Source organism: Nipponia nippon, unplaced genomic scaffold, assembly GCF_047370975.1.
Source record: "Nipponia nippon isolate SJK-2023a ecotype South Korea unplaced genomic scaffold, ASM4737097v1 scaffold_7, whole genome shotgun sequence".
Lineage (NCBI taxonomy): Eukaryota > Metazoa > Chordata > Aves > Pelecaniformes > Threskiornithidae > Nipponia > Nipponia nippon.
The window spans coordinates 19,527,579-19,552,258 of record NW_028262391.1 but is presented as its reverse complement, the minus strand read 5'-3'; the positions used below and the strand labels follow the sequence as shown (position 1 = coordinate 19,552,258).

Below are 24,680 nucleotides of genomic sequence, written 5' to 3'. Positions count from 1 at the left end.
AAGCACAGAGAGAGGAGACAGATATCCTTTCAGGATAGCTATTCAAGAGAAAACAGACCAAAACAACAACAAGAAACCCCCCATCTCACTACATGATTCAGCACAATCACTCCCATTTCTATTAATAACTGAAATTCTTCTTAAAAAAAAAAAAAAAAAAAACCAAAATCACACAAAACTCTCCATAGCTGAAAGACATAAAAATTACTAGAGTAATTAACACTCCTAAGCAGAAATTCAGGTTTCCAACCAGAGGTGCCCAGTGCCATTTCGGTATCCCTGACCTAGCAGGTATGAGACAGGACCATGTAAGGAGATGCATACCCTTCTGGAGCAGGGGCTGAAAGCTAAACAGGAAGCCCAGGAGCTTCTAAAAAAAATGCACTAGACTAACTATAAAGGATGAGATTTGGCTGCTTAACATCAAATGGGTTTATACAAAAACAAAACAAAAGAACCTTTGTGCATAAGGCTCACTTCCAGCCATTAGATTTAGAGAGTTTCTATGATCCTAATGCAGGAAAAGACCAAGCCCCTTCTGCTTCACACCATCCGTATAATGCCTCAAGGCACAGTTATCATCCTGCCCCCCTGAAATAAGCACTCTGAAAAAGGAATGAAAATGTTGCAAGGAAAAGATGATCATGGTTTCATGTCTACTTGAAGCCAGTACAAGTCTGTCCTGCTGTTGCCTTAAGTGTTCCCAGCTACTTTACATAGCCCCACCACACACAGCATCCCCTCCTTTGCCCAGGCACAAGGGACTGCATAGCAGCATGATGAATTGGATCTGAATTAAAAATTTATTTATCTCCTCCCCAAGCCAGGTTACTTTCAGCCTGGATGAGGCCCCTGATGTAGCTGTCTGCTCAGGAATGCTTGTACTCGGACAAAGGAGGTGGCAGCATGGGAGCAGGCATAAGAATACTTCTTCAAAAAGACAGTCTAAAAAGTAGCAGTGAAAGGATGGTGTACAAGCATGCCCAAAGCCTCGCACGGGTACTCGCGTACAAGTCCCATCCATGCTCTGAACTGACAGGGCACAAACGCTCCCTTGTCCAGAGGCTGTTCAGAGGCATGTCTGTAACCGCACCTGCTCCAGGAACCCTTTCTTCTTCCTGGGAAAGAGGAGGTCCAAATCAGACAGCATGTTCAGCTCAGCAGCCTGATTCAACACAGGAATATAACGTCATACGCTGTGATCAAAACTGTAAAGGGCTTATGAGGAGGGGGGGAAATCTGGTTTAGTCAGATGGAACTGACTGCTGATGACTGAACCTTGAATAGCCGTTCATACCTGTGGTCCACATAAGTAAACAAAGTCACTGACCTTACCCTGGTTAAAATCATACCCAGTTGTAAAGGAAAAAAAAAACCAACCAAAAAAACTAATGAAAAAAAACCCCTGATCCGCTATGAAATGTCTCTGTGTCTTCCCCAAACATCTAAATGAATCTTCCACTTTATGCCATTTTCTTTTGCCCAGACCACTCACTATTATGCATGGTATTAAAACAGTTGTATTAAAATGCTCTTTCTTAATTCATACTTCTTGTTTCTCTGTGCAAGTTTGTACATAGGCCAGCCTTTAATATCGTAGCATTTTTTTCTTGCTTAATCAAAGCCTTGTGTGTGAGGACACTGACGCACAATAACTTGCTATTATTCAGCCAAATCAGAACACCCTATGTTCAACAAACAGAAGTATAAAACCGATTTTACAAATCTATGACATACATGTCCGAAATATTTCACAAGTGATTTTCATTTCAAATCTTGGATTACCCTTTTTCTCTGGAAAACAATGATCTTGGGCAGATTGGCTTAAACAGCACAAAGCATACAACTCTCACTCTAATGCACACATACACTTCCGCAGGAAAGAAAGGAGAAAGTAAGAGTTCAGTAGCATTCACTATCAGCTTTTAAATACGGATAAAGAACCCTTGGAAAAGAGCATTTCTCAACATACAGCAGCACTACAAGCACTGCAAACCCTACCTACTTCCCTCTACTCTGTCTATACTACTGAGGAAACTCTGCTCCAGCGAAGTCAATGGACATTTTGTTACCAAGTCTTAAATGACAAAATATCTCCAACAGTGTGCAAACCCATTAGCAAAGTCATCTCTTCCTGCTGCCTTCAGGATAATGGTACAAAGGACTACCTGGCTTAAAAATGTAACTATGGTACAGAGAAATCAAAACTAAGCCTATTTTTCTAAGGTACTGCAATTCAAACTGCAAACAGATCCAAAGGCATATGTGGATGCAAGGAAGAAACCCTGGGAAGATGTGTCTCAAGCAGAAGGTGAAGCTGCTTCAAATGCCAAATGGCTGGGCTGGATGGCCCTTGGAAAGGAGATGCCAGCACAGCGTAGGTGAACTGAGCTTGCACTGAACATCTGAAACAATACGTGGAATGTTTTGGTCCAGCTTTTCTTACTTCTGGTTTCCATACCATTGCTAATAATAAACCGCCAGATGGCAACTGAAAAGCGTGTGTTGTGTGACCTTCAGTTGCTGAAGCAGAATGAACTTGGGGGAATCCTGTCATTGACAGACAAACACATCCACTAGAAGATGCCAAATATTTTCACTGCCAGAGCTACTTAAGGTGGAAGAAAACCACCCATCCATCTGGATCAGTGGATTTCCATGAGTCTTCAAAGAGGGGGAACATAACCTGAACAGAGTAAGTCAAGCTCATGCAACACAAAATTTAAGGTTCTTTTTCCAAAGACGTAAGAAACCTGTGTCTGTTTTCGCTTCCATGTTTTTTTGGAAACACCCAAGACACACCTTTATATTAAAAAAGGGGGGAAAGAACTAAAGTTCCCTCACTCCCTTGCTCAGAAAATACTCATTGTTTGGATGAGCCACTAAATTAACTTCAGCTGTAGAGAAAATGACTCATTAAACAGAACAATCAAAAATTTCACTGGAGAGAGGGGGAGGAGGTAAGGAAGAACTTTAACCTTCCCCCTCTCCTGCCAAATAAATGACACGGTAGTTTCAAAAAACAAACAGAACGCAATAACACTTCTTAATAAATATGGCTTAAAACAGAAAGCTACAGAAAATTGAGGCAAAGAAAAAAAAATGCCAAGCTACAGATGACTGTAATAGCTCTTGGAGCATTTTAATCCTCCAGCTGTACTCAAATACATCTGGAAACGTTGCATGGAGCAGCAGAAAGGCAGAGCTATCTCTAAGAAGTTACTTCCTGACGTAGATTGTAATGTTAGAAGTTCAACAAATAGTTAAAAGCAAGTTTTATTTTTACAATCATGCATCTGCCAGACAACATGCATTCAGTTTTGTATCTGTGGACAACGTGCAAAAGATTTTTTAATAAAAAATTTTCTTCCCCAAACTGATCTGAGTTGCTACGAGACCAGTAGGAAATGTTTCAGACAGACTGGTGTTTCCTTCTGTCGGAGTCAGTTACTTATTGAATCCTCCTATAATCACTAAATCTGAACAAGAATTGGGGGCAGAAAGGTGGGAACCCTGCCTGTTTTTCATATGACATCTTGAGTAACTATATCAGAAGGTCTGAAAGACGGCTGTCTGAAGCCATTACATATATTTCTCATTTTCACCTGAAAATGTTTTCCACATACCTATGACCTTATCTAAACTAGAAAGGCTAATCTGTCAGTGTGGATTTGGTTTTCAGGGTAAAAGTTTGCTTGAAAAGATGACTAACATAGACAGCTAAACTAGTATGAATACTAAAGCAGCAGGTGCAGGTTTGCCAGTAAAAGATGCCTTTTCTCAGATACAGCTTACTATTTTTTACCTGAACCAAAACAAGCCATAATGGAAAAGTGTCTTTTTCGACAGCATGAATACACCTACACTGCATTCACACTTAAAAGCAGTACCTCCAGGGCAAGTGAAGAAGCAAACCCATTTCAATATAACCTCTCTGATTCTAACCCAGCACACCTGCAAAGGCTTCTGGGGCTGAGAGACTGCTGGTATGGCTGGTCAGGATCATACCTCACTAAAGGCACAGTCTCACAGCAACTGTGCAGGCAGGCAATTTCAAACACAGTTTTTGCAGTTCACAAAAGGAGAACCCAGGCCAGAAGCAGCAGTAGTGTAGGCCAAGACAACTGTGGTTTCAAGGAGAGTATAAGGCACTAATCATATAAGGTGTTCCATTTGAAGTTTTAAATAACCCAAGTCCAGATTGGGGGAAAAAGAAGTTTAAATGCTGCCTGAAAGAATATTGCAGATGAGGTTTCACAGTTGGTTTTAACCAAACTAGGAGCAAGCTGCTGCCGCCTAGAGAAATGGTCCAGCATTCCCTCCTAAATACATTTCCAAGTGCTCCCCTGCACCATCACCTGTGAGCAACCACAGGTGATCCCAAAACCAACTCTCCAGAGAAATACATGGTCAAGGGACAGCAACAACAGGGTGGCTTTCAATTACTTTAAGCTGATGGCAAAGCTGTGTCCTGCATTCTGCTTCCAAAGTGAAACAATTACCCGTACTTACCACAGCTCTTTCTGGCCTTAAATCTGTCATACATACCTGCATGAACCGAGCCTAAAGACTCAGAATAGAGAAAGTCGCAACAAGGGTAGAAGTTGTATGTATGAGTATAGGATAGGCAGACAAAGCCAGAGATGTGAAAACAGATTCCAGATAGTGATTTGCGTCACTCCCAACTTCACAAAAACAAAACAAAAACCTTCAAAAAGTTACAGTGAAGATCAGTAAGAAGCTACTATAAGAGTATCAGTTAAAAACACAAACAGGTTGCAAAGCTGTAGAAACAACCGGAGTCCTGTAAGGCAAAGGCTATCATTAAGTGTTTTGTAGTCCTGTTTATGCTAAGCATATAGCAGTTCTGGTAATAGTCTTTTGCTTTTACCTGTTCCTTCAACCTAAATGCAAATGCTGAAATGTGACCCAAATCCATAATGCACAATTAACATCACAGCAGCTATTTGATAAAGGAATAAAAGCTGATGAGCTACTCTAACAAACATAGAAGTAAACAAGCTTGAATCAAGGCAGATCAAACGCCTCACCAGTCTTCAGCAGAAGAATTTTCGGAAAAGATGAAATACCCAAGGTAGGAGATAAATTAGACATTGAATTACAGATCATTTTGTAGCACTTTAGAACTAACTCATTACTATAGCTAATTAAAATTAATGGGGATTTGCTATTAATTCAAACAGAACAGTGTAGTAACAGCTTACAGAAAAAAAAAAAAAGAAAAAAAATTAAAGGGACACATTCTAAAATGAGGCATCTTGCCCTAGTCCCATCGACTTAAGTAGGTACAGCAATTTACGTCAATTGAAGATTCCTCCCCTTCCCTGCCAAGATGAGAAATACTTCACAGCACACTCATGCAGAAGGATCATCATTCAAACCTTCCTCCCAAATATGTTTACAGAAATGTTACCAACATCTTATACAATTTTTTTCCTCTAACAGTTCTTGGCACATCAATGCTTTCCACTACTGCAATCCCACAATGTTATCAGCTTAAGCAACTTCATTCATACGTATGTTTAAAATTTTATAACAGCCTATCAAGGTAAGAGATCATGAATCATTCAAGCCATTAAAGCCCAATTACACCAACTGAAAGCTGAGCTTCCCAGCATTATTCCGATTTCTCCTTCTGCGCACTCAGCCCCTCTATGCCCTCCTACGCTACTTTGCGTTCTCTAACCTTGTGAAACTTCTCTTGCAGAAGACCCACTAACTGGCCAGCCAATTTACACGGCCTGCCTGTCACTCTTATCCTTCAATACATTTAACCACCATTTGTGGTTTTGTCCTCTCCTTTCACCCTCCCAGCCTCCTACCATTTCACATTGTGTCTGCTCCTCCTCCTCTGGATCAGACGAGGCCCTGTAACCAGGTCTTTTCTGTGCCTACACTTTATTTCTGCACGATCACATCAGTTCAAATATATTTAATTATCATGTATATAATGACACTTGGCTTCATGGTGGATTAATTCAAATTAAAGTGATTAAAATAATCAAATTTAGATTAGCAAATGAGGAAACTTATCTTTTTATGTTCTTAATGGTCATTCTCAAAGAGCGATAACCACTAAATCATGCTGATCGGCAATTTATCTTTTAATTTAGCATTCGGTATAGTCCCTAGTTAAACAATACCGTTAGTGTATATTTATGCAGATTCTTGACGTAAAATTAATGACCAATACAGGTCACTATTTACTAGCTGGTTAAATTTTATTTTTATGACTTTTCAAGCTGTGTTTGAATGAAAATCAGGATGAAACTGTAAAATAGTATGCTCTGTATTTAGTTATCAGTTAACTAAAAACTAACAAAATATCCTGAACACATAAGGAAATTGCTTAACAAAACAAACCTTGCATTTAGAGACAATTGCTTTTTTTTTTTTTTTTTAAAACCTCCTCTTTATTTAGTAGGTGAAATTGAGTGGGCTTGGCTACAATGGACTTCAAAATTTCAGATTTAATACAGTTCATTTTTTTTTTAACTAAAAATCTTCAGAAAGGACGTGTAATTAGGCTAGTCATATACTAAAATGAAAATAAATTTCTCTAGGTATCTACTGAAGCAGCTGCTCTTCTCAAAAATGAGTTTTTAGCAATTCAAACCCCGATTCTGGATACTTCACCAATCCTGTTCACTAGAGAAATGGTTTTATTTCCTCTGAACATTTGATAGTTATGTTGATCGAAAGGTCTGTCTTAATTTAGGTAGTATTAGTATATTACAACACATTTATTCCTGAATACACGTTTATTTTTGAGAAAGCATTACAAAAATTACTTCAACCTGAACCACCCCACTTTCTCAACCTCAGCTTGCCTTCTCCAGGGATGTGCTACCACCACCTCAGGGTCAAAACAGAGTTTAAAAGAAATGTAAATATTTGCTCTCTTCCTGGGAAAGCACTACATAGAGAGGAGGGGAAAGGAGGGGATGTGCATATGGGGAATTGCATCAGTGTAATTAGAGAGTTTTATCAGGCTGGTAAATGTCTGTGGAGGCAATCCCTTCATGCTAAAGGGTATTTCCTAATTAAAAATAAGCACCCCATTTTCCAGAGCCTTCCTACTGAAGAAACATCTCACCACCACCGCCCAATTAGATCAAATTGGGTGGCTGGCTGTTTTTGTTTGGTGCATGATAATACAAAGACTCTCCAAGTTCCTGCTCAACAAAGACTTGTGTGAAACAGGCTTTGAAGACACAATAACATTCCTCTTGCGAGTTTCAAGCCCAGCGGCTAAAAGCACCAAGTAACTATTCATTCTTCCATCTTGAGACACATTCCTAACCTAGTTCAAAGGCCTGAAAAAACATGCCCTAGCTACATGCCTGCACACCTTCAGAAGGGCTTTTCCCTTGTATCAGAGCTTGCTAGGGAAAGAAGTTTCATACAGAAGAGAATTAAATGTATTTGAGAGTTTGTTTCATTTTTAAGAACCCTTAAATTGTTTTAAGTATTCAAGACTGTCTTGCATATAAATCAATCAGCTATGTTAATCCATTTAAGAATAAAGTTTCACCATTTACGTGTTTAAACTACAATGTTCATACACAGTGCACCGATGCTAGCAGATACCATTCTTTAACTTCTGCTCCCAAGAAGCAGTCATGGGAGGAAGGAGTGTGCACAGCACTTGTAAAAGGAAGAGAGATGATTTGGGGATGGATGGTTTCCATCACTGGTCTTCTATTCAGTTTCATCGGCCTCTGTTTTCATCTCACATGGGTAAGATAGATGTAAATCACACATGGCTATCCACCCGTATCAAGATATCCAAGGAATTCAAGAACATTCTACATTGTGTTCACCAGATGATGATAAAGTCAACAAAATACATGATTATTTCCAAAATACTGTCACTAGAACAAATATTAACTTTCAATGAGAAAAATATTTACAGTTTTCAACCTACAGCTTCCTAAACAAACTAAATTCCTCTTTATACATTTTATTTTGCCATTTCTCACAAATCTGAATGCCATTATGTGCAAAATGAGCAAATATAAGCAGTTACTAAATAACACGTCAGCCTAACTATAGTTGCCATGTACTTGTATGGAACCAGCACAGAGAAACAGCGGGAGCACGCAGATGAGAGTAAAGGTGGCTGAGGTAAGACCACTCTTTTCAGTAAAGCAAGCTGTTTAAATCTGCCCAAATATCTCACAGGACCACACCCTAGATGTGCCAGCCAGCCTGCTTTTTGATATTCCTGACGGACATACAGTAGATAGCAAGTTCCCTTTGTTTGTAATTGTTTTCAGTACGTCTAAGCTTTAGAAATGCTAGGGTTTCCTTACTTGTATTTCATTTTATGTATGTGATCAAGCAATTAACTATTTAGTTCTTGTGCACTTCCCTTTGTTTTTCGAAGGGCAACAAATATTTATTATTCTGCAGTTTAGTTGCCACTAGTTTAAAAAAAAAAAAAAAAAAAAAAAACGAACTTTGTTCTGCAATACAGAAAATCAAAAGTGGATATAGCATTAAAAATACCATAACACAGCAAAGCATGAAGTATATTGTGCCTGTGCTTTGCAAGCAAAGAAGTCAAAAAGAGAAATAGGGTAAATGTAGTAGGTTAAAGAGAAGCAATTTTTTCACTTTTAACAAAGCAGTTCCTACCTGTCCAAAATATATTTTCGTCCTCCTAAGGATTTCAATTAGTCGCTTTCATTTTCACCAAATGAAAATGATTGTTTGAATTTACCATCACTGCAAAAAGGTGAGTATTGCTCATTTTTCCCTTCATGCAGCCATCATACAGATCTTTGTTCCCACCAAAACAAGCACTACATTACCTTACTGACATCTATGAGTCATTTCAAATCCTCTGGGCAAGCCAAGCTGTCCTACCTCTTTCAAGGACTGTGCCGCTGGGCTACCTGCCATTGGTCACTTCCATGAAATACAACGGTATTATGAAAGGAAAATCCTCATGGATATATTCCAAAGTAGAAAAAAAAAAAGTAAGATAACATCATCTTAGCCTCAGCTGACTAAATAATTTGTTAGTTTATTTCCTCATTATTCCATAACATTCTGCTACATAAATGCTACATTTTGCTATTTTGAAGTAACACGTAATTCAGAATTTGTGATCAGGAACTACAGGAGAGGAATCAGTAATCAGGACAGCACAAACTTTTCTGAGGAAATGAAAATTAATCCCATCTTTCAGTGACTGTTCAGCCAACATCTCCATCATTTACCTACAGTGCCTGCAAGAGTCAGAAATGGAACAGCAGCCATCATTTCAGCAGAACTGCCCAAACTTTATTTCTCTGGGTATCACCATTAGAGAACGAGTACCATGAAAAAGCACATTGTACCATGCCAGGGAAGGCAGCAGACATTACCGGCCCTATGGCCGGTGCAGGTACATGGTATGTATAGGTATGGTAGGTGCAGGCACAGCAAAAGACATTCTATTGCACTTATATCTTCTCCAGGACAGAGAAGACTTTTTTTTTTTTTCCTTTTTTAATATCAGTATGAGGGCTCTTGCATATCGCATGCATCACTGCTGTCACTGACTCCCAAACACCTTGTCAATCACTTGCATAGGAATCATGAGCTAAACTGGGAAGTTACTGGAAGACCATAGTCTCCTTGCACTAGTAATTTTCAAGGTATTTCAGCAAAATGACTGAATGTTACTTATGCTTGGGCACCAGCACTCCCCTGGTGTGCAGCCCATACAGAGGGCCTCCGAGCTCCCAGTTTGTCTCTGAAGCCGAGATGTCTCCCCTCTTGCTTGTTTCCTGTTCTCCAGGGGTTAAAATTTCCCTTTCCAGCATGGCAGTCTTCTCTTCAAAATGAAGGCCAGCTACGCTGAAGATGAATTACCATCCAGTGTTTTAATCTAAAAGATTCCCTCACTGATACACATCAGCTGCCACTCTAGATGTCTTTTTGCATCTCTTATACACAGCGCAGGGCATGGGAAGCTCGAGTCAGAAATGAAGCAAGCAAGTCACAGCTTCAGCCATGGCGTTTTGAGCTCCCCACCTCCCTTCCACTCCTCTACAGTCACTTAGAAACTGATAAACAGCAAGACCTCAGCTGAGATATGCCATAAGAGGAGCAACAAACTCAATCTTCTACCTCCGTCTACACTTCCTGAGGTTCTTTGATTCTCTCAACCAAGACACGTGTCTTCTCCACAACTCTGGGCACAGCGTTTAAACATGCACGTTACTAGTGAGATAAAGACGTCCAGGATCTTGTGAGGAGAATGCAGGGCAGCTTTGGGTTGGGTTTGATTTTTTTTTTTTTCAGTGAAGTAAGGGCAGAAGGAACCCATACAATCACTGTCTTAGTCTCCTCCCCTCCACGTTTGAGCTTTTTTACTCCTTCAGGGAACTCTTCCATTAAAGGAAAGCTCCCGTTCACAGACTAGTTAACGTGTTTTATTGACTGGCAAAGCCAGCTTATGGCGTTCCTGCCCCATAGTTATGTCTGAACAAATATTTGTGCACCACACTGGAAGCCAGACTGCTGAAATTGCACAAGAACCAAGGCTGATAGATCATTCACATTTTTTCTATTCGCACAGATTCTATACTTCAAAGAAAGCTTGTCCAATGCTTAGGTGCCCTTGTGGGTTACAAATACCCAACCTACACAGACTGGGGAGGAAAAAAAAAAAGTAAAAAAAAGAAGAAACACAGTAAATTAAAGTTGTAGATGTTCCCAGACTATTACCTTCCTGCATTTTATAACATGTATCATCAGACAGTTAAATGTACAAGTACACTTCAACAGCTCTACTAGCTGTAAAGTGTACAACGTAACTCCATTCTTCCTGAAGCGTATCTTATTTGAAAATTTAACAGGTCATTTCTTCCACATCCCCAGCTTCCAAAAAAAATGGAATTTTACAACAGTTGACAAAATGTACACAGGCAAATCTTCTGTGATACAGCACAGGAATGGTACGTTTCACCTTACAGCTCAGGTGGCTGACACCAGATCCTTTAACTAGACTCCCAAATTATTACAAGCAGTTGAACACACACAAACTTTCACTGTTTCACCTACCTGATCAAAAACTACTCTGAAGAAAATACACTTTGCAATTACCCAAGGTTAAATCTCTAGTAATAGTCTTCAGAGAACATGACCTAGATATGTCAAACATGATCAGAGAGATATATATCAAGACATCTTTTAGTTAGTTAAGAGTGCCAGGCTTATTTAAATCTCCTTTATCTGTTCACACCTTGGCTTTTGTTATATTTTCCATCATTTCTGTAAGCAGAGAGTAAAGCTGTTAAACTTGAGAACCTTTTTTTTTTTAAGTTACCAACACCTCTCCTTTACTACCTCTATCTCATGTATTCAGAATAATCATCAGGATGATGACCATTTAACAAAAATCCAGAATGATGTAAAATAGAATGATGCTATTTACTTTTATGAACAGGTACTCTAACATATCAGATTACATACAGGTGACCAAAAGCCAGCTTTTAGCGTTCTGACAAATTGGGAATTCAGATGTATTTGTTAATATTAATATATTTGTGTTGCAGCTCTTCCCACAAAATGAAAAACACAGGATCTCCTGTAATAAGCCACAATAATTTTGCCATTTGAAATTTCCTTTTACAAGATATTCTTTAGACTACACAATTTTATGGGAATCTATACTTAGTAAGTCAAATTATGAAACTAATGAACCTCGTTTTTAATCAAATTTATAACTATCGAAGTAGTAGAGCATAAAGAACAAAATATTGCAGTTAAAAAAAAAAAACCTGTGTGAATATAGTTCTCCTTTCATTATATGTATTTTCTGAAACCAAGGGGGTTTAATGTTAAAATTCACTCATTCTTATTTATCTTGTACTTAATTCAGATTCTTATCTGTGGTTTACTGCTGTGGTTGTGACAGGGATGCTAGAAGACAAAGAATTCAGGAAAGAAGAGCTGGAGGCAAATTCTGCTTACCTTACCATGCACATCATCCTGCTAAGGTCAGCAGAATATCCACTTAATATTTAAAAAAAAAAAATAAAATCTAATCACAAGTAAGGAACACATGCACTTTCTAAAGAGTGTTGTCTATCCCAGTAATAAAGATCAAAAGAAAAATGTAGAAGTAAAAACACCTTCAGAAAACTGCAGTACGATGCAAAATGAGCACCTCTAGAATAAACTTACGTATATATCCAGGCTCTCCGCATTTCTCTATGCTCATCCTCAAACTTTCCCATACCACCATCCCAATTCTCTTCAGATCACGATCACCTTGCAATTTTCTCCACCCATGTCATCATATCAGTTTCTCTGTGTCCCCGAAGTAATTTCTGTGTCTCATTTCTATCTTCCTCCCATACCAATCTCTACAACTATGCCCCAGCCTATACCTCTAATTCCTCATTATCTTAGGTCAGCATCCCATAGTCTCTCTTCTAGCCACAGCATGGGTCCCATGAACAGCATTTTCTCCCTTTTCCCTCCTATCTCTTAAGAGTGCTGTATTTCATAACTCTATCAATCAAACGCAATAATTAGTTTCCAATGAAACTTGGCACAGAGGTTAAATCTAGTATCAAATTCGTTTTGGAAAAGAATAGGTATTTCTCTCCCATGTCATGGGACACCAAAATTCTTTTTTTAAAAGTTTATGTTGACTAGTGACTTTATTCGTACAATAATCAGTACTGAACAGATCCACTTTCAGAGCTTCAATAAACTGGAAAAACCCACCCCACTTTCTTCACAAACAAGCTATTATACAGTTACTGCAACTTGTTCAAAAGAATATTCATGTACATTTTACCTTCAGCACTTGCATTCATGTATTTATAAAGTCATGGAAACCGTACAGTCCTAATGAATATCAAAATTTCAGCTATTATAAAGCACTTGTGAAACAACGCATCATACTCAAGATATTGGTAAAACAACATTCGTACTCCACAGCTGCTTGCTGCATTTTAGTTAAGAGCTGTAATTCTCTATTTACGAGTGTTGTCTAAGGAAACATATGATCTCTCCACAGCTGCTAGTCAAAAAATGAGCATCATCCTTGCCCTGCAATGTCCTGTTTCATTTTCAAATTTAAACCACATTCAGAAACCAGTTTAAGCATTGACTAAATACGAAACCTATGTGCGAAATAAGTCCAGATAATACTTCATAATCGACTGAATTAGTTTATAAATCATACAGTTCCAATTTTTAAGCCAGGAAAACAAAAAAAAAAGTCCCAAGAAACTTGTCATTAAAATCAAGGTGGGTGTGGGGAAATAATCAATATTACAATTTAATGTAGCTAGATTAAAGGAACTGATCTACTGTTTAAATTACAAGAAAAACCCCAACGAACCCTCAAAAAAACCAAAAACATTAATTATAAGCTTGTGGTCTTGTTAAACAGGAGAACTGCAAATACACAAGTATGTGGAGACACAGGCTCAATTTCGGCAAATAATTAGGTATGGGGAAAACCTGGTGTGTGCATACAGTAAGAAATGCACTGTTTTGTCTACAGTAATACCCATAAAGCACGGAAAACTTTCATAACTTACTGGTATTTACCTTGGTGCTGACCCAAAACTACAAAAACTTCTGTTCTTTCAGTTCTGGAAACAACTTCACCCAAAAAACTTATTTTAATTGTACACGTCTTGTTTTGGCATTTGCTGTGCTTCAGTCATTCCACCTTAAGTTTTTAACTTGAGGAAACAAAACCATTTATTGAAAACTATTAAAGAAATAAAATAAAAAGGCAAGCAATGTCCCAACAACAACAACAGAAAATCCATGTATATTATATGAGAATTACATGAGTAATTTTCTGTTTACCATCATGTGTATTTTCATGAGACCCAAACAAATGTTTAGCTCTTCCCCTTAGTAGTGCCTTGCTTTAACTGGAACCAGACAAAAGGCGTAACAACCATATAGATGCCGTTGTACTGTATTCCCATTATACTGTATTTCATTTTCTTACATCACCAAAAAAACCCAAACCACCCATGCACTGGGTAAAATAGGCATCATTAAAGCTGCGAGTGAGCCAAGTTACCACTTGCTCACACTACAGATATTCTATTTGGTGTTATTAGCACTCACTTTCACGAGTTCTCAGACTCATCAGCAAAATGGAAATGAGGGGAATAATGGCTTTGCTTTGAAGCTCCAGAGATCAAAGCCATGTACCTGGATTCATGCTACTATCCTACTACAGCCTTTCCTGTTTCTCCGGAGCCAACATCTAATGGTTTCCTTTTTGGAATATTTTTTGACTATATACTCAGAACACAAGCTATCAGCGGTTCATCTTCAAAACCCTGCTCATTCTAGGAGCCTTCTCTTCTCACAGCAATCCCAAAAGCAGGATCCACAGCATATCCACATCATCTGCTCATCTGTGCATGCAAAACAGGAGGAAAATGCCTTACAGCAACACTGCTCTCCCCTCTCCCTAGCTCTCGCCCCACTTTCTCCATGTCATAGGCTGGCGTTTCCCAGCATGATTTGGCCGCTGCAGCAACGTGGCCTTCCAGCTACAGCACAACAGTCCACTTATCAGAGAATCCAAGCACCAAAGAGTCACCGGCTAGGCTAGGCACGCACACCAGTACCCTATTCTCTGAAGGAGAGGGAAGCATTTGGGCAGGGGAGCATGCAGGACTGCATTGAAACTGCTGCACTTCTAACAGGATGAGAGAAGAGAGCTAGAAAGGCTAGAGCAGGGCCAGCTGTTAGGAAACAGCCAAGAATATATGACAGGGAAGGCAATGGGATTGCAGAGTGCAGAGGAATGCTGTGGGTGCGAGAGAAATGGTTTTTAATTAAATTTGGAAAACAATGTGATTATTTCAGCCAGTATCTTTAATGTTAGGAGAAACAAGTACACTTGGAAGAGGTTAAAAATACTTCAGCATGTAACACCTAAGCACCTTGGAGGTGGCTGGGGGGGAGGACAGGGGAGCAGGGATGAGGAGAGGAATTAGCTAGCTTGCAGCAAAGCAGCAACAATCATTTTACCCATCAGGAGATGAATAGCTGACATTTGGGGTCCTTGTCTTGTAGTCTGGAACAACAGAAAATTCCAGAATGGCCAAAAGAAGAGCTATCCAGATAGTTTTGGCCTCTGGGGTGGGGTGGAAGGCTGCTCTATGGAGAGGAGGGGGAAAAAAAAAGAGCACATGCAGTCCCTTTGCCACTTCTGAGATTAGAAGTGTAAATAATAACCCACAAAAGAGATGGACAGCAAAGAAAGGGTACTTAATGCAGCCTTCCCCATCCCTTGTTCTGATACCTGCGGCTTCACCTCTCCCTTCCCAGGTCCAGATGTTCTCTCATCTCTGCCATACCTGCAAACATACCAAGTAGCTTTTCCTTCCTCTTTCACATTGCTCAGACACCAACAGGAGAGACACCAACCACAGCCTCCCCACTCTCAGCCAGAGCCTGACCAGCCTCACCTGCCAAGAGGAACACAGAGGTTAGCTGGCCCAGGCCAAGGCAGCACAGGCCCCTTGGCTGCTCGTTGGAAAGGGCGTGCAAAGCTTCGGGGAACTGGAGCACCCTCACTGCACATGGAGTTTTCAGAACGGTTTAGCTGAAGGTGCTCAACAACTTTTTCAGACATGTGCAAACAGACTGTTTGCAGGCCTATAAATCACTCACCTCCAGGCAGATTTTCTCAAGAATGGCATAAGGTATAACCTACATGGGCCGATTCCCCTGCCAAACCTGAGTTCCACCTCCAAAGCAAAAAAGGTGCAAGGACCTGTCAAAAAACAGCTGTAAAAATGGTTTAACATGAACAAAATGTTTTTTGGTTTTTTTTTTTTTTTCCTTAACACACTCAACAACAGATGAGCTAGTTGGGCTGAATTTCACAAGGAAAATTTCAGCTGATGGTAAGAAATCTAGCCTAGGAAATAAGAGTCCAAAGGGTTAATGTCTGAGAAAGCTACAAGCAACTAACACAGCTTTATAGTGGGAAGGGAAAGGGAACAGCCATGGCTACAAACTCCCCATATAATTATAGCCTATCTCTTCCCCTGCCTCCCAGAAGAAGCTGTGCTTGCTCAATCCAATTCTAATTTTGGGAAATAAGAACCAACTTCAAACAGCAATTACTCTATTAGACGCTACCTTTCACAATGCTGCTCTGAAAAACATCTACATAATATTTTTCAGCATGTTCTTATATCAGGTCTGATCCTCCACTGAACAGCATAATCACAGCAGGTATCTACCTACCACCATGATGGAGAACATTGCCACAGCTTTTATGTTAAAGGTGACACACAGGATCAATTAAATAAGCTGTCTACAGCAAAAGTAAACAGTTCATTTGGAAAAAACCTCTGTAAGTAAACAGTTATGACACTGCTCCCCCCCAGACCTGCATTCTCATACTCTTGCACGTTTATTATTTATCCACAAGCTGACAGAGGATTTTCTCTCACACTTGCTCTCCCAATCTTAGCACACATCAGGGGAAAAAAGAAGTGACGCCTCTAACAATGTGACTTATAGCACAACATGCTGTATCCTCTGGCAAAAATCCCCTCCTGAAGAGTTCATAGACCATCGCTGCCCTAAGCAGATACAGATTCCCAGGGTAAGGAGCAGCATCTCACCGACAGTCTAGACAGGCTCTTGCAAGCACATCCCAGAGCAGAGAAAGGGTGTGGCAGCGTAGGTCTGGTCACAGACACCGTACTCTGGCAGCCAGCACGTTCCTGTCAGACAGCCACAAAAACGATCATTTCCTACCCGTTACCATTTGAATCAGACCCCCAATATCCGCACTGACCTTAAATCTTACCTCGAACTTTGGAATTAACCTGGTATTCATAGGTCATGTAAGACTAACACCTAATATTGCATTGCTCCAACAGACAACAGCAGCAAGTGCTAAGTAGCAAAGGCGAAGAGATTGTTTTGCTTTTGTTCAGGTTATAAGGAGGGAAAACATAGGAAAATGGTGAACATACAATCCCAGGCATCATACCAAGTGCAGCCCTCAGCGTTCCCTTGAGCCAAATGAACAAGCAACTCAAACAGTAAGTTTTTTACACTTACAACGTAAACAGTGGTATGAGATTCATCTCCTAATGTCATTGCACTTATTCCTAATAACTACTTAAACTACTGTGATTGCTGCTGCTCAAGTATGTAGAAAACTGCTAAAATCGAGTGTCGCAACAAGATTAACTGGGTAGCTATCTGCTAGTGCTTGTCTGCACCGAAATGGTCTTCGCCTTTCATGAAAGGACTCACACAAGTGCACTGTACTTGGTGAGCTCTAAACAAGATGTGTGTTATGTGCTGCATGAAGTTCGCACGTAGCAGAAACATCACGTTGCTTGCAACAACGCTCCTACGCATCTTACACACCTGTAGTCAATGTGCAACAGCCTGGCAGAAGTTTTTCCGGAATTGAAAATGAAAAGTTTCAAGGAAATACAGAACACCTCAGTCAATGCCAAAGACACAGTTCATACAGCCCGTTTCTTATGCAGTTTGTAACACGGTTGTGAGCGTGGGGCGGCCGCACTTGAAACACAAGTGACAGATACAACGCTTCGAAGTCTTTCAAGTTCGAAGCACCTTCCAAACAAAACTGAATTAAGACTCATCATAGCCCTGTGAGGTAGATGCCGTTAGCTGTGTTTTGCACATGGGAAAGCAACCACGCACATGGTTGACTGCTTCACCCTTGGCCACAAGAGTGATTACTGACAAAACGAGAACTACAATGGGACTTTCCTGTTTCCAGCCCTATGCTACAGCTAATTCACTTTTTCCCGCCCCCACAGACGCTTTTGAAGCACACCTAATTCTGAAAAGTAAAGAAATGTGGCAACATGGGAAGCACAGCATGGCATCCCCGCCTCAACAGGAGCACCCAGCGTGCTTGGGAGGTGACACCCGCCAGCCCGTGCCGGCGAGAGCCAGCGGCTGGGCCGCCCGCAGGGATGCCGTGCTCCCGGACGCCTCTGCCACCGAAACGGGCTGCAGGCACTACAGCCGAAACGCACACGGAAACCAACCCAGCGTGTCACGGCCGCCGCGGCTCGGGCGGCGGCATCTGCCGAAGCCTCCCCGGGGGAAAGTGCCGCGGGCCGCCAGCCCGCCCCGCCGCACCACGCTCTGCGAGCCGGCAGCCCCCGCGGGGAGAAACCGCGACCAGCGGCCCCGGGCCGCCGCCCCTCGGCCCCCGCCCGGCCCCCTCCCCTCACGGCGGCGCCCCGGGCCGCTGGCCTCCCCGAGCGGAGCCGCGGCTGCCCCCGCCCCGCCCCCGGCTCACCTTCCCCGGCGGGCGCCCGGCTCCTACATCTCCTCCCGCTTCTGGAAGCTGATGCTGGCGTACGCGCTTAAGTCGTCGCTGGAGTGGCCGCTGCCGCGCGGCTGGCCCGGGGGCTTCGGCGGCGGCGGCTGCTTCCCCGCCGGCAGCGCGGCGCCCTCGGCGGGGGGGGGGAGGTGGTGGTGGCGGCGGTGGCTGAAGTCCTTCACCAAGTCCAGGTCGATGTAGTTCAGCCCGTTCTCCAGGGCGGGCGCGGCCCCCGGCTCCCGGCGGGCGGCGGGGGCGCCGGCCGCCTCCCCCGCGGCGGGCCGCAGCCAGACGTTCTCGAAGGAGGCCGAGCTGTGGCGCTTCACCTCCTCGGCGCCCCCCGCGCCGCCGCAGGGGAAGGGCGCCCCGAGCCCGCCGCCGCCCGCCGCTCCGCGGGCGGCGCTCGGCGTGGAGGAGAAGGTCTCGGAGCTGTGCCGCCGCCGGCCGCCCTGCGGGTCGGCACGGATCACCTTGGCGCTCTGGTTGCGGCCGGGGCTGAGGCTGACCCGGGTGAAGGCGCTGCCCGCGCCGGGGCCCCCCAGCAGGGAGGAGGAGCGCGGCGGCGCCGCCGACAGCTCGGCCGGCGGCCGCGGCAGCTCCGGCGAAGCCGTCGTCGCCGCCGCCGGCGGGGGCTTCTCGGCGGCGGAGCGGCCCGCCCGCACGTCGGCGTAGCTGAGCAGGAGGGCGGGCGAGCAGGGGGACGGGCTGTCGGCGCAGTCCGAGCAGGGGCCCCCGGCGGCGGCGGCGCCCCCCAGCTGCATCGTCACGTAGTCCCGGCCGCCGGGGGCCGCGCCTCGGCCGGGCCGGGCCGCGGGGGCCGCCCTCGCGGCGGCGAAGCCGGCGGGGCAGGGGGCCCGCGGCGGCCCCAGCTCCATGTTCATGTACTCCTCGGCGGCCTCGCTGCCCGGCGGCGGCGGCAGGCCCAGCCCCAGGGCGGCCGAGGGGAAGGCCGGCTTCTCGCCGGCGATGAACTCGATGTTGACGTACTCGCCGGGGCTCTTGGGCTCCGGGGGCAGCAGGAGCGGGGGCTGCTCCCGGGCCCGCGGCAGGGTGCTGGCCTTGGGGCCGCCCAGCGACAGGCGCGTCGGTCGCGCCAGGCGGCCCTTGGTCTGCACGGCCGTGTCCACCTTGCGCGGGGGCTGCGCTTGCGACGGGGGGCCGCCCTCGGTGCCGCCGCCGCCGCCCAGGCTGTCGCTGCTGGTGGAGGAGGAGGAGTCCTCGGCGGCGTAGAGGAGGCGGCCGGAGCCGAGGGCGATGCGGGGCTGGGGGCTGCCCTCCTCGCCCGCGGCCGCCGGCCCGCCGCCGCCCCGCCGATGCACGTGCTTGAAGGAGCGCGGCAGCGAGAAGTAGGAGTAGATGGGTTTGTGGTGGGCCGCGGCGGCGACCTCCTCGACGCCCGGCTGCCCCGCGCCCCCAAAGTAACAGTCAGGCGGCGTGCTGGTGGTGGAGCCGCTGGCCGGGGACATGTTGATGTAGTCGCTGCCGCCGCAGGGGAGCTTCCCTTCGTTGCTCTCCACCGAGAGTTTCGGGTGGTGGCCAGCGCCATTCGTCCAGATCTTGCCGTAGCCCGCAGAGCCGCTGTCGGGGGAGTAGCTGCCGCTGGGGGACATCATCATGTAGCCATTGGAGTCCACCGTGGCGGGAGGGTGGCGGCCCCCCCTGCCAGGGTTGATGATCTGCTGTGGGGCCGACACGCTCTTAGGACTCATGGGCATGTAGTCACCACCCTTGGGGGGGCCCCCGCCGCTGGGCACGGGGGCTACGCCGGGAGACATGGGCATATAGCCGTCATCCGTGTGCGGGGCAGAGTTGGTCCGATGATGGCCACTGTCCAGGTGGTGCATCTCCAGACACTCCTCTGGGTAGGAGTGAGTGGGCACAAAGGCTGAGTGCCGGTAGGAGGGCAGCCGGCCGCCGCCGCAGGGGTAAGAAGGCAGCATCTCCGTGTACTCCTCAATGGAGGCCACTGAAGACTGCGAGGGTGTCTTCTGGTGGGAGATGGTGGGCGAAGTGCCTGCAGAGTGAGTCCGCTTCCTGAATGCCTTCTCCAAGTCGGCAACCTCCTCGCTACCACCTCGTGGACAGCACGGCGTACCAGGGTAGCGGGGCTGCTGCTGCGGGTGGCAGGTGCGCGGGATGAAGTGGCCATTGGGGGCTGCCAGGCTGCAGCAAGAGGAGGTGGCCTTCCCCCCCATGCAGATGTAATTGAGCTCTTCGTCGCCCCGAGCGGGTGGGGTGTGTCCCAATGAATCTGGGGTCACACTGCGAAAAGAGCTGCGAAAGTCACACGGGCTGGAACCATACTCATCAGAAGAAATAAATCCGCCATCGCTAGGGGAGCCGGAAACCGAAGCACTAGACCTCCGCGGAAACAGGCAGTCTGAGGTGGAGCCGTGGCCACTAGTGCTGCTGGATGACAGGCTGACTGGACTGGTGGCTGAAGGAGAGCAGCGCGAGGAAGGCATTGGGATGGACCGGCTGTGGTTGAGCGGAGGATGGAGCCTGGAGTTGCCACGGTGTCTATGCGAATGGGTCCGGTTGGCACTGGGACTAACTGGGCTACCATCCACAGAGGCAGGCCTCGACATCGTGCCTTCCCCATCACTCGACGCTCGAACCCGGAAAGAGCTGGGTTTGCCACCCGTACCTCCACCCCCACCACCGGCAGGAGAGGTGGCCGTGACGCTCTCAGTCCTGGACCGGCGACTGAGCCCCACTTGGCTGGGTGGAGGGTTGTTGACATGGTGCCTGCTGCGAAGGGGCACAGAGATGGGGTTGGAACAGTTTGAGGAGGACTGGCTCTTGCTGCGGGGCCGGAATTCCTCGCTCATGGCTCTCATGGCCTCCAGGATGGTTTCGTGCATGTTCTGCGCCACCACCGAGTCATCCACCTGCATCCAGAACTCACCGGGCCCAGTGACAGCCGAGCGCCCCACCTCAATGAAGAAGAAGTTCTCGGAGTGACCACAGCGGCGGATATTGAGCAGCTGCAACACCACAGCAGCCGCATCTGAATTCAGCTTCACGAAGCTGATGGTCTTGTTAGTCAGGCACAGGCGGTAGATGCCAATCAGGTTCTTTGTCTGGCCTAGGCCCTTAGGCTTCAGAATTACTTGCCAAACTTCTTTAAAAGCCGGGCCAGGGGCCACCTCACCATAGCTGTCCTCACCTGCTTCCCCCAGTCCTGCGCTGCTGCCTCCAAAGGTGACGTCGCTGTGGTGGTGGTGGTGATGGTGATGGAGGTGGTGGTGGCCCTTGGCCCTGTTGTGCAACTGCAGCAGTGCTTGGTACCAGCTCTCCTGTTCAGGCTCGCTGTCAGCTGCAATGGCAAAGTGCTCGTCCTTGGTGTAGAGGGCCACCAGGTGCTTGTTCTTGGAGTCAGCCCGTTTGTTGATGTTGAAGCAGCTTTCTAGTGGGATGGAGCGCTTGGGGGCCCCTGACTTGTGTCTCCATTTCTTCTCATTCTCGTAATACTCCAGCCGGGCGGGTCCAGACTCGCTGGCTGCCCTCAGCACGAAAAAGCGTTTATGCATGCTCTTGGGTTTGCGCAAGTAACCCACCTTTCTGACATCTGAGAAGAAGCCCTCATTATTATCTGTGGGGCTAGCCATGATGAGAGGCAGTGGAGCTGTTACTGCAGCTAGCAGTCCGCAAGACCCCAAAACAGCCAAGCCAGCCGGAAAAGACAACCACCTAAAACAAAATTCATGCAACAACAATTAAAAGAAAAAAAAACCAAAACAAAACAAAAAAGAAGCAAAACAGCTCAGGATCCTCTTTTGAGAACGGGACGGGGGAGGGACAGAAGCAGGGTGAGAGCAGCTGTTCGGTGGCAGAGGCAGCTTCCAGCACCAAATCAGAGTTTGCGTTGCTGTTTATGCCCCAATCGCCCTTAGATGGGTAAGCGCGTCCTTAAAAAGTCCAGTCCCGATCAGTCCAGACGAAAGTCTCGTCCCAAGAGCAGCCGCCGGGAAAGAGAAACGCATCTTCCCTCGCCGGGGTCGGGCTCCACCGGGGCCGGGAGCGGGGCGGGGGTCCCCTTCCTCCGCTCCCTGCACCCCTTCCCCGTCTCAAGTTTGCCTCCGCGAGTAGCGATTTCTGTTGCAGATTAAATATCCTCTCGGGGGCGGAGACTGTTTTGCGAAGTCCGGGCTTTGCACCCAAAAATACACGCTGCTTTTCCCCGCTCTCCCCCCTCCCAAAAAAAAGAGAAAACCAAAAAAAAAAAAAAAAAAAAAAGAAGCCGCCCACAACACAGCCCCCCCCCCTCCCCAAATATCAGCGCTGAGGTTGCTGCTGCTTCTCCCGCTCGTGCGTGCGGAGGAGGCTGGCGACCCCATTCAGTCCCATCTCGTTAGGCAGAGAAAGTGCCATTTCCACACGCGGCGCAGCCCGGCAGCGGCGGGAGGGGAGGCGGCCCGGGTGCCGGAGGAACATCCTCTCTTCCTCCTCCTCTTCATTCCAGTCGGCAGCGCCTCAGCGGCCGGCAGCGCGGCCCCCTCCCGTGCCCCAGGCCGGCGGGGGAGCGGGCACCGCCGCGGCGACTCCCTCTCCGCCGGCTTCTTCACGGAGTTTCCCGGCGCCCCGCACCAAAACAGGCGGCGGGGGCCGCGCTCGCCGGTCCAGCCCCCTCCGCCCGCCGCGGCTCAGGCTCGCTCCAAGGAGAACAACACGTGACGGCGCCAGTGCGTGGACCATCCCCGGAGCCGCCGCCGCCGCCGCCAGGCTCCCGGCCAGCCCAGCGCCGCGGCCCCGCGGCCCGCCCCGGCGCTCCCCGCCCTCCCTCCCTGCCCTCATTCAGCGCGGCCGCGGGGGCCGCCACCGCCGGGCCCGGCCCCGCGCCGCACCGCCCGCCGGGGGCCGCGCCCCCATTGGTGCCGCCGCCTGTCCGTCACGGCGGCGGCGGGGGGCGGCGCGTAGTAAGGGAGGCGTAGACGCCATTCAGCGGCGTGTTATTTATAACCGCCGCCGGCGGCCTCTGCAGTGTGGCGGCGTTCGCCGCGGCGGGCCCGGCAGCCCCCGCCCGCCCTCTCTTCTCCCCGCGGCCCAGGTTGCCGGCCCCGCACGGCGGGGCAGGCCCGAGCGCGGGGCCGCCGCCGTTAACTGCCGCCCCTCAGGAGGCTGCCGGCGACGGGGTGGTTCCCGGGGCCGGGGGGGGCCGGCAGGCCTCCCCGCCTCCCCGCCCGGCTGGGGCTCGTTCCGCTCCTGCGGAGCCGCCGCCGGCGGAGACGCGGCCCGAAGCGGCGCGACCCCGCGCTGCCGGTGCGGCCCTTCCCCGGTAAAGGCCCGGCGAGCAGCGGGGGCTCGGCGCTGCCTCCACGGCGTGCGGCCGAGGAGCGGTGCCCAGAGGAGTTTTTCCCCTGTAGTAGCGTCAAGCAGTTGACTGTATTTCCCCGAATCATTACATGCTAAATTAAACTGAATATTCAACGTGGTCTGCTGTTTACAGGGCTGAAATGTACCGTACGCGTAACTTCTACCTCTTCAGTAGGAAACAAGTGTTGCAAGCCAAGTCTGAAAAATAAATTGCTCAATGCTGCCATCTCCAGGACAGTTCAAAATGGTCCCAGGTCACCTCTTCTGCAGTCGGGATAGAGGACCTGCCTATAGGTTTCATCTTCTGGTTTTCGTTTGTTGTCTTTTGGGGTTGTTTTTGTTTGTTTATTTGTTGGTTTGTTTTGGTCCCCCCCCCCCCCCAGCGCCACTTCTCTCGATAGGTGACTCTGGATATCCCGTGCAGTGCAGTGGATCTTTAATCTGCCCTTTGCAGGCTGCTCTCCAGCTGCTTAAAGGTGAAAGCGCGGTAGCAATGCTCATACCCACTCTTAAGGTTGAAATGCAATACAAAATGATACTTTTGTTTGGATTTATGTAGGTACAAACATGGAACAAATAAGTTCGAGGCTTTTCTAATGAATTGTACAATTATTTGAGATGAGAAGTTAGCTGGTCAAAATGCTAAAAATTCCCCTGAAACAGTTGCAGAAGAACATGGAGAACCCAGAGAGTACAACAGGCAGCGCTGCAAGCCACCCTCTCACATTATCCTATAGATAACACCATAAAACACAGCATTGTTGAAGGTGTTTACCAAACACAGAATGACAATTTGTAATGCAGGAGCAGAGTCTAGCTGGTAAGACATGAGGAATGAGAAGGAAAGATAATAATCCAGGCTGTAACAATAACCTATATCATCACGTCATTCTTTCCTCCACTTCAGACATGACAAAGCCAAATATTTGTATTGAAAATAAATCCGTTATACATACCTTGAGATAAAGCTTGCTACAAACCAAACGTATTTCCACCTTCAACAAGCAGACTGACA

General features: G+C 46.8%; 1 protein-coding gene across 2 annotated transcripts in view; it reads right to left on the bottom strand.

The window, feature by feature from the left end:
* The window catches only part of IRS1 (insulin receptor substrate 1), a 57,624-nt gene extending 32,944 nt beyond the window's left edge, over positions 1-24,680 (bottom strand). Inside the window, exons 1-2 of one of the 2 annotated variants that reach the window (XM_087740587.1) lie at positions 24,622-24,680; positions 18,326-22,042 (exon numbers count right to left, since the gene is read on the bottom strand). In XM_087740587.1, the coding sequence (XP_087596713.1) occupies positions 18,349-21,960 (3,612 nt within the window). In that variant the 5' untranslated portion in view covers positions 21,961-22,042; positions 24,622-24,680 and the 3' untranslated portion in view covers positions 18,326-18,348. Of the gene's footprint in view, positions 1-18,325; positions 23,103-24,621 lie in introns of those variants that run through there. The other variant, XM_087740586.1, reaches the window with a different exon arrangement.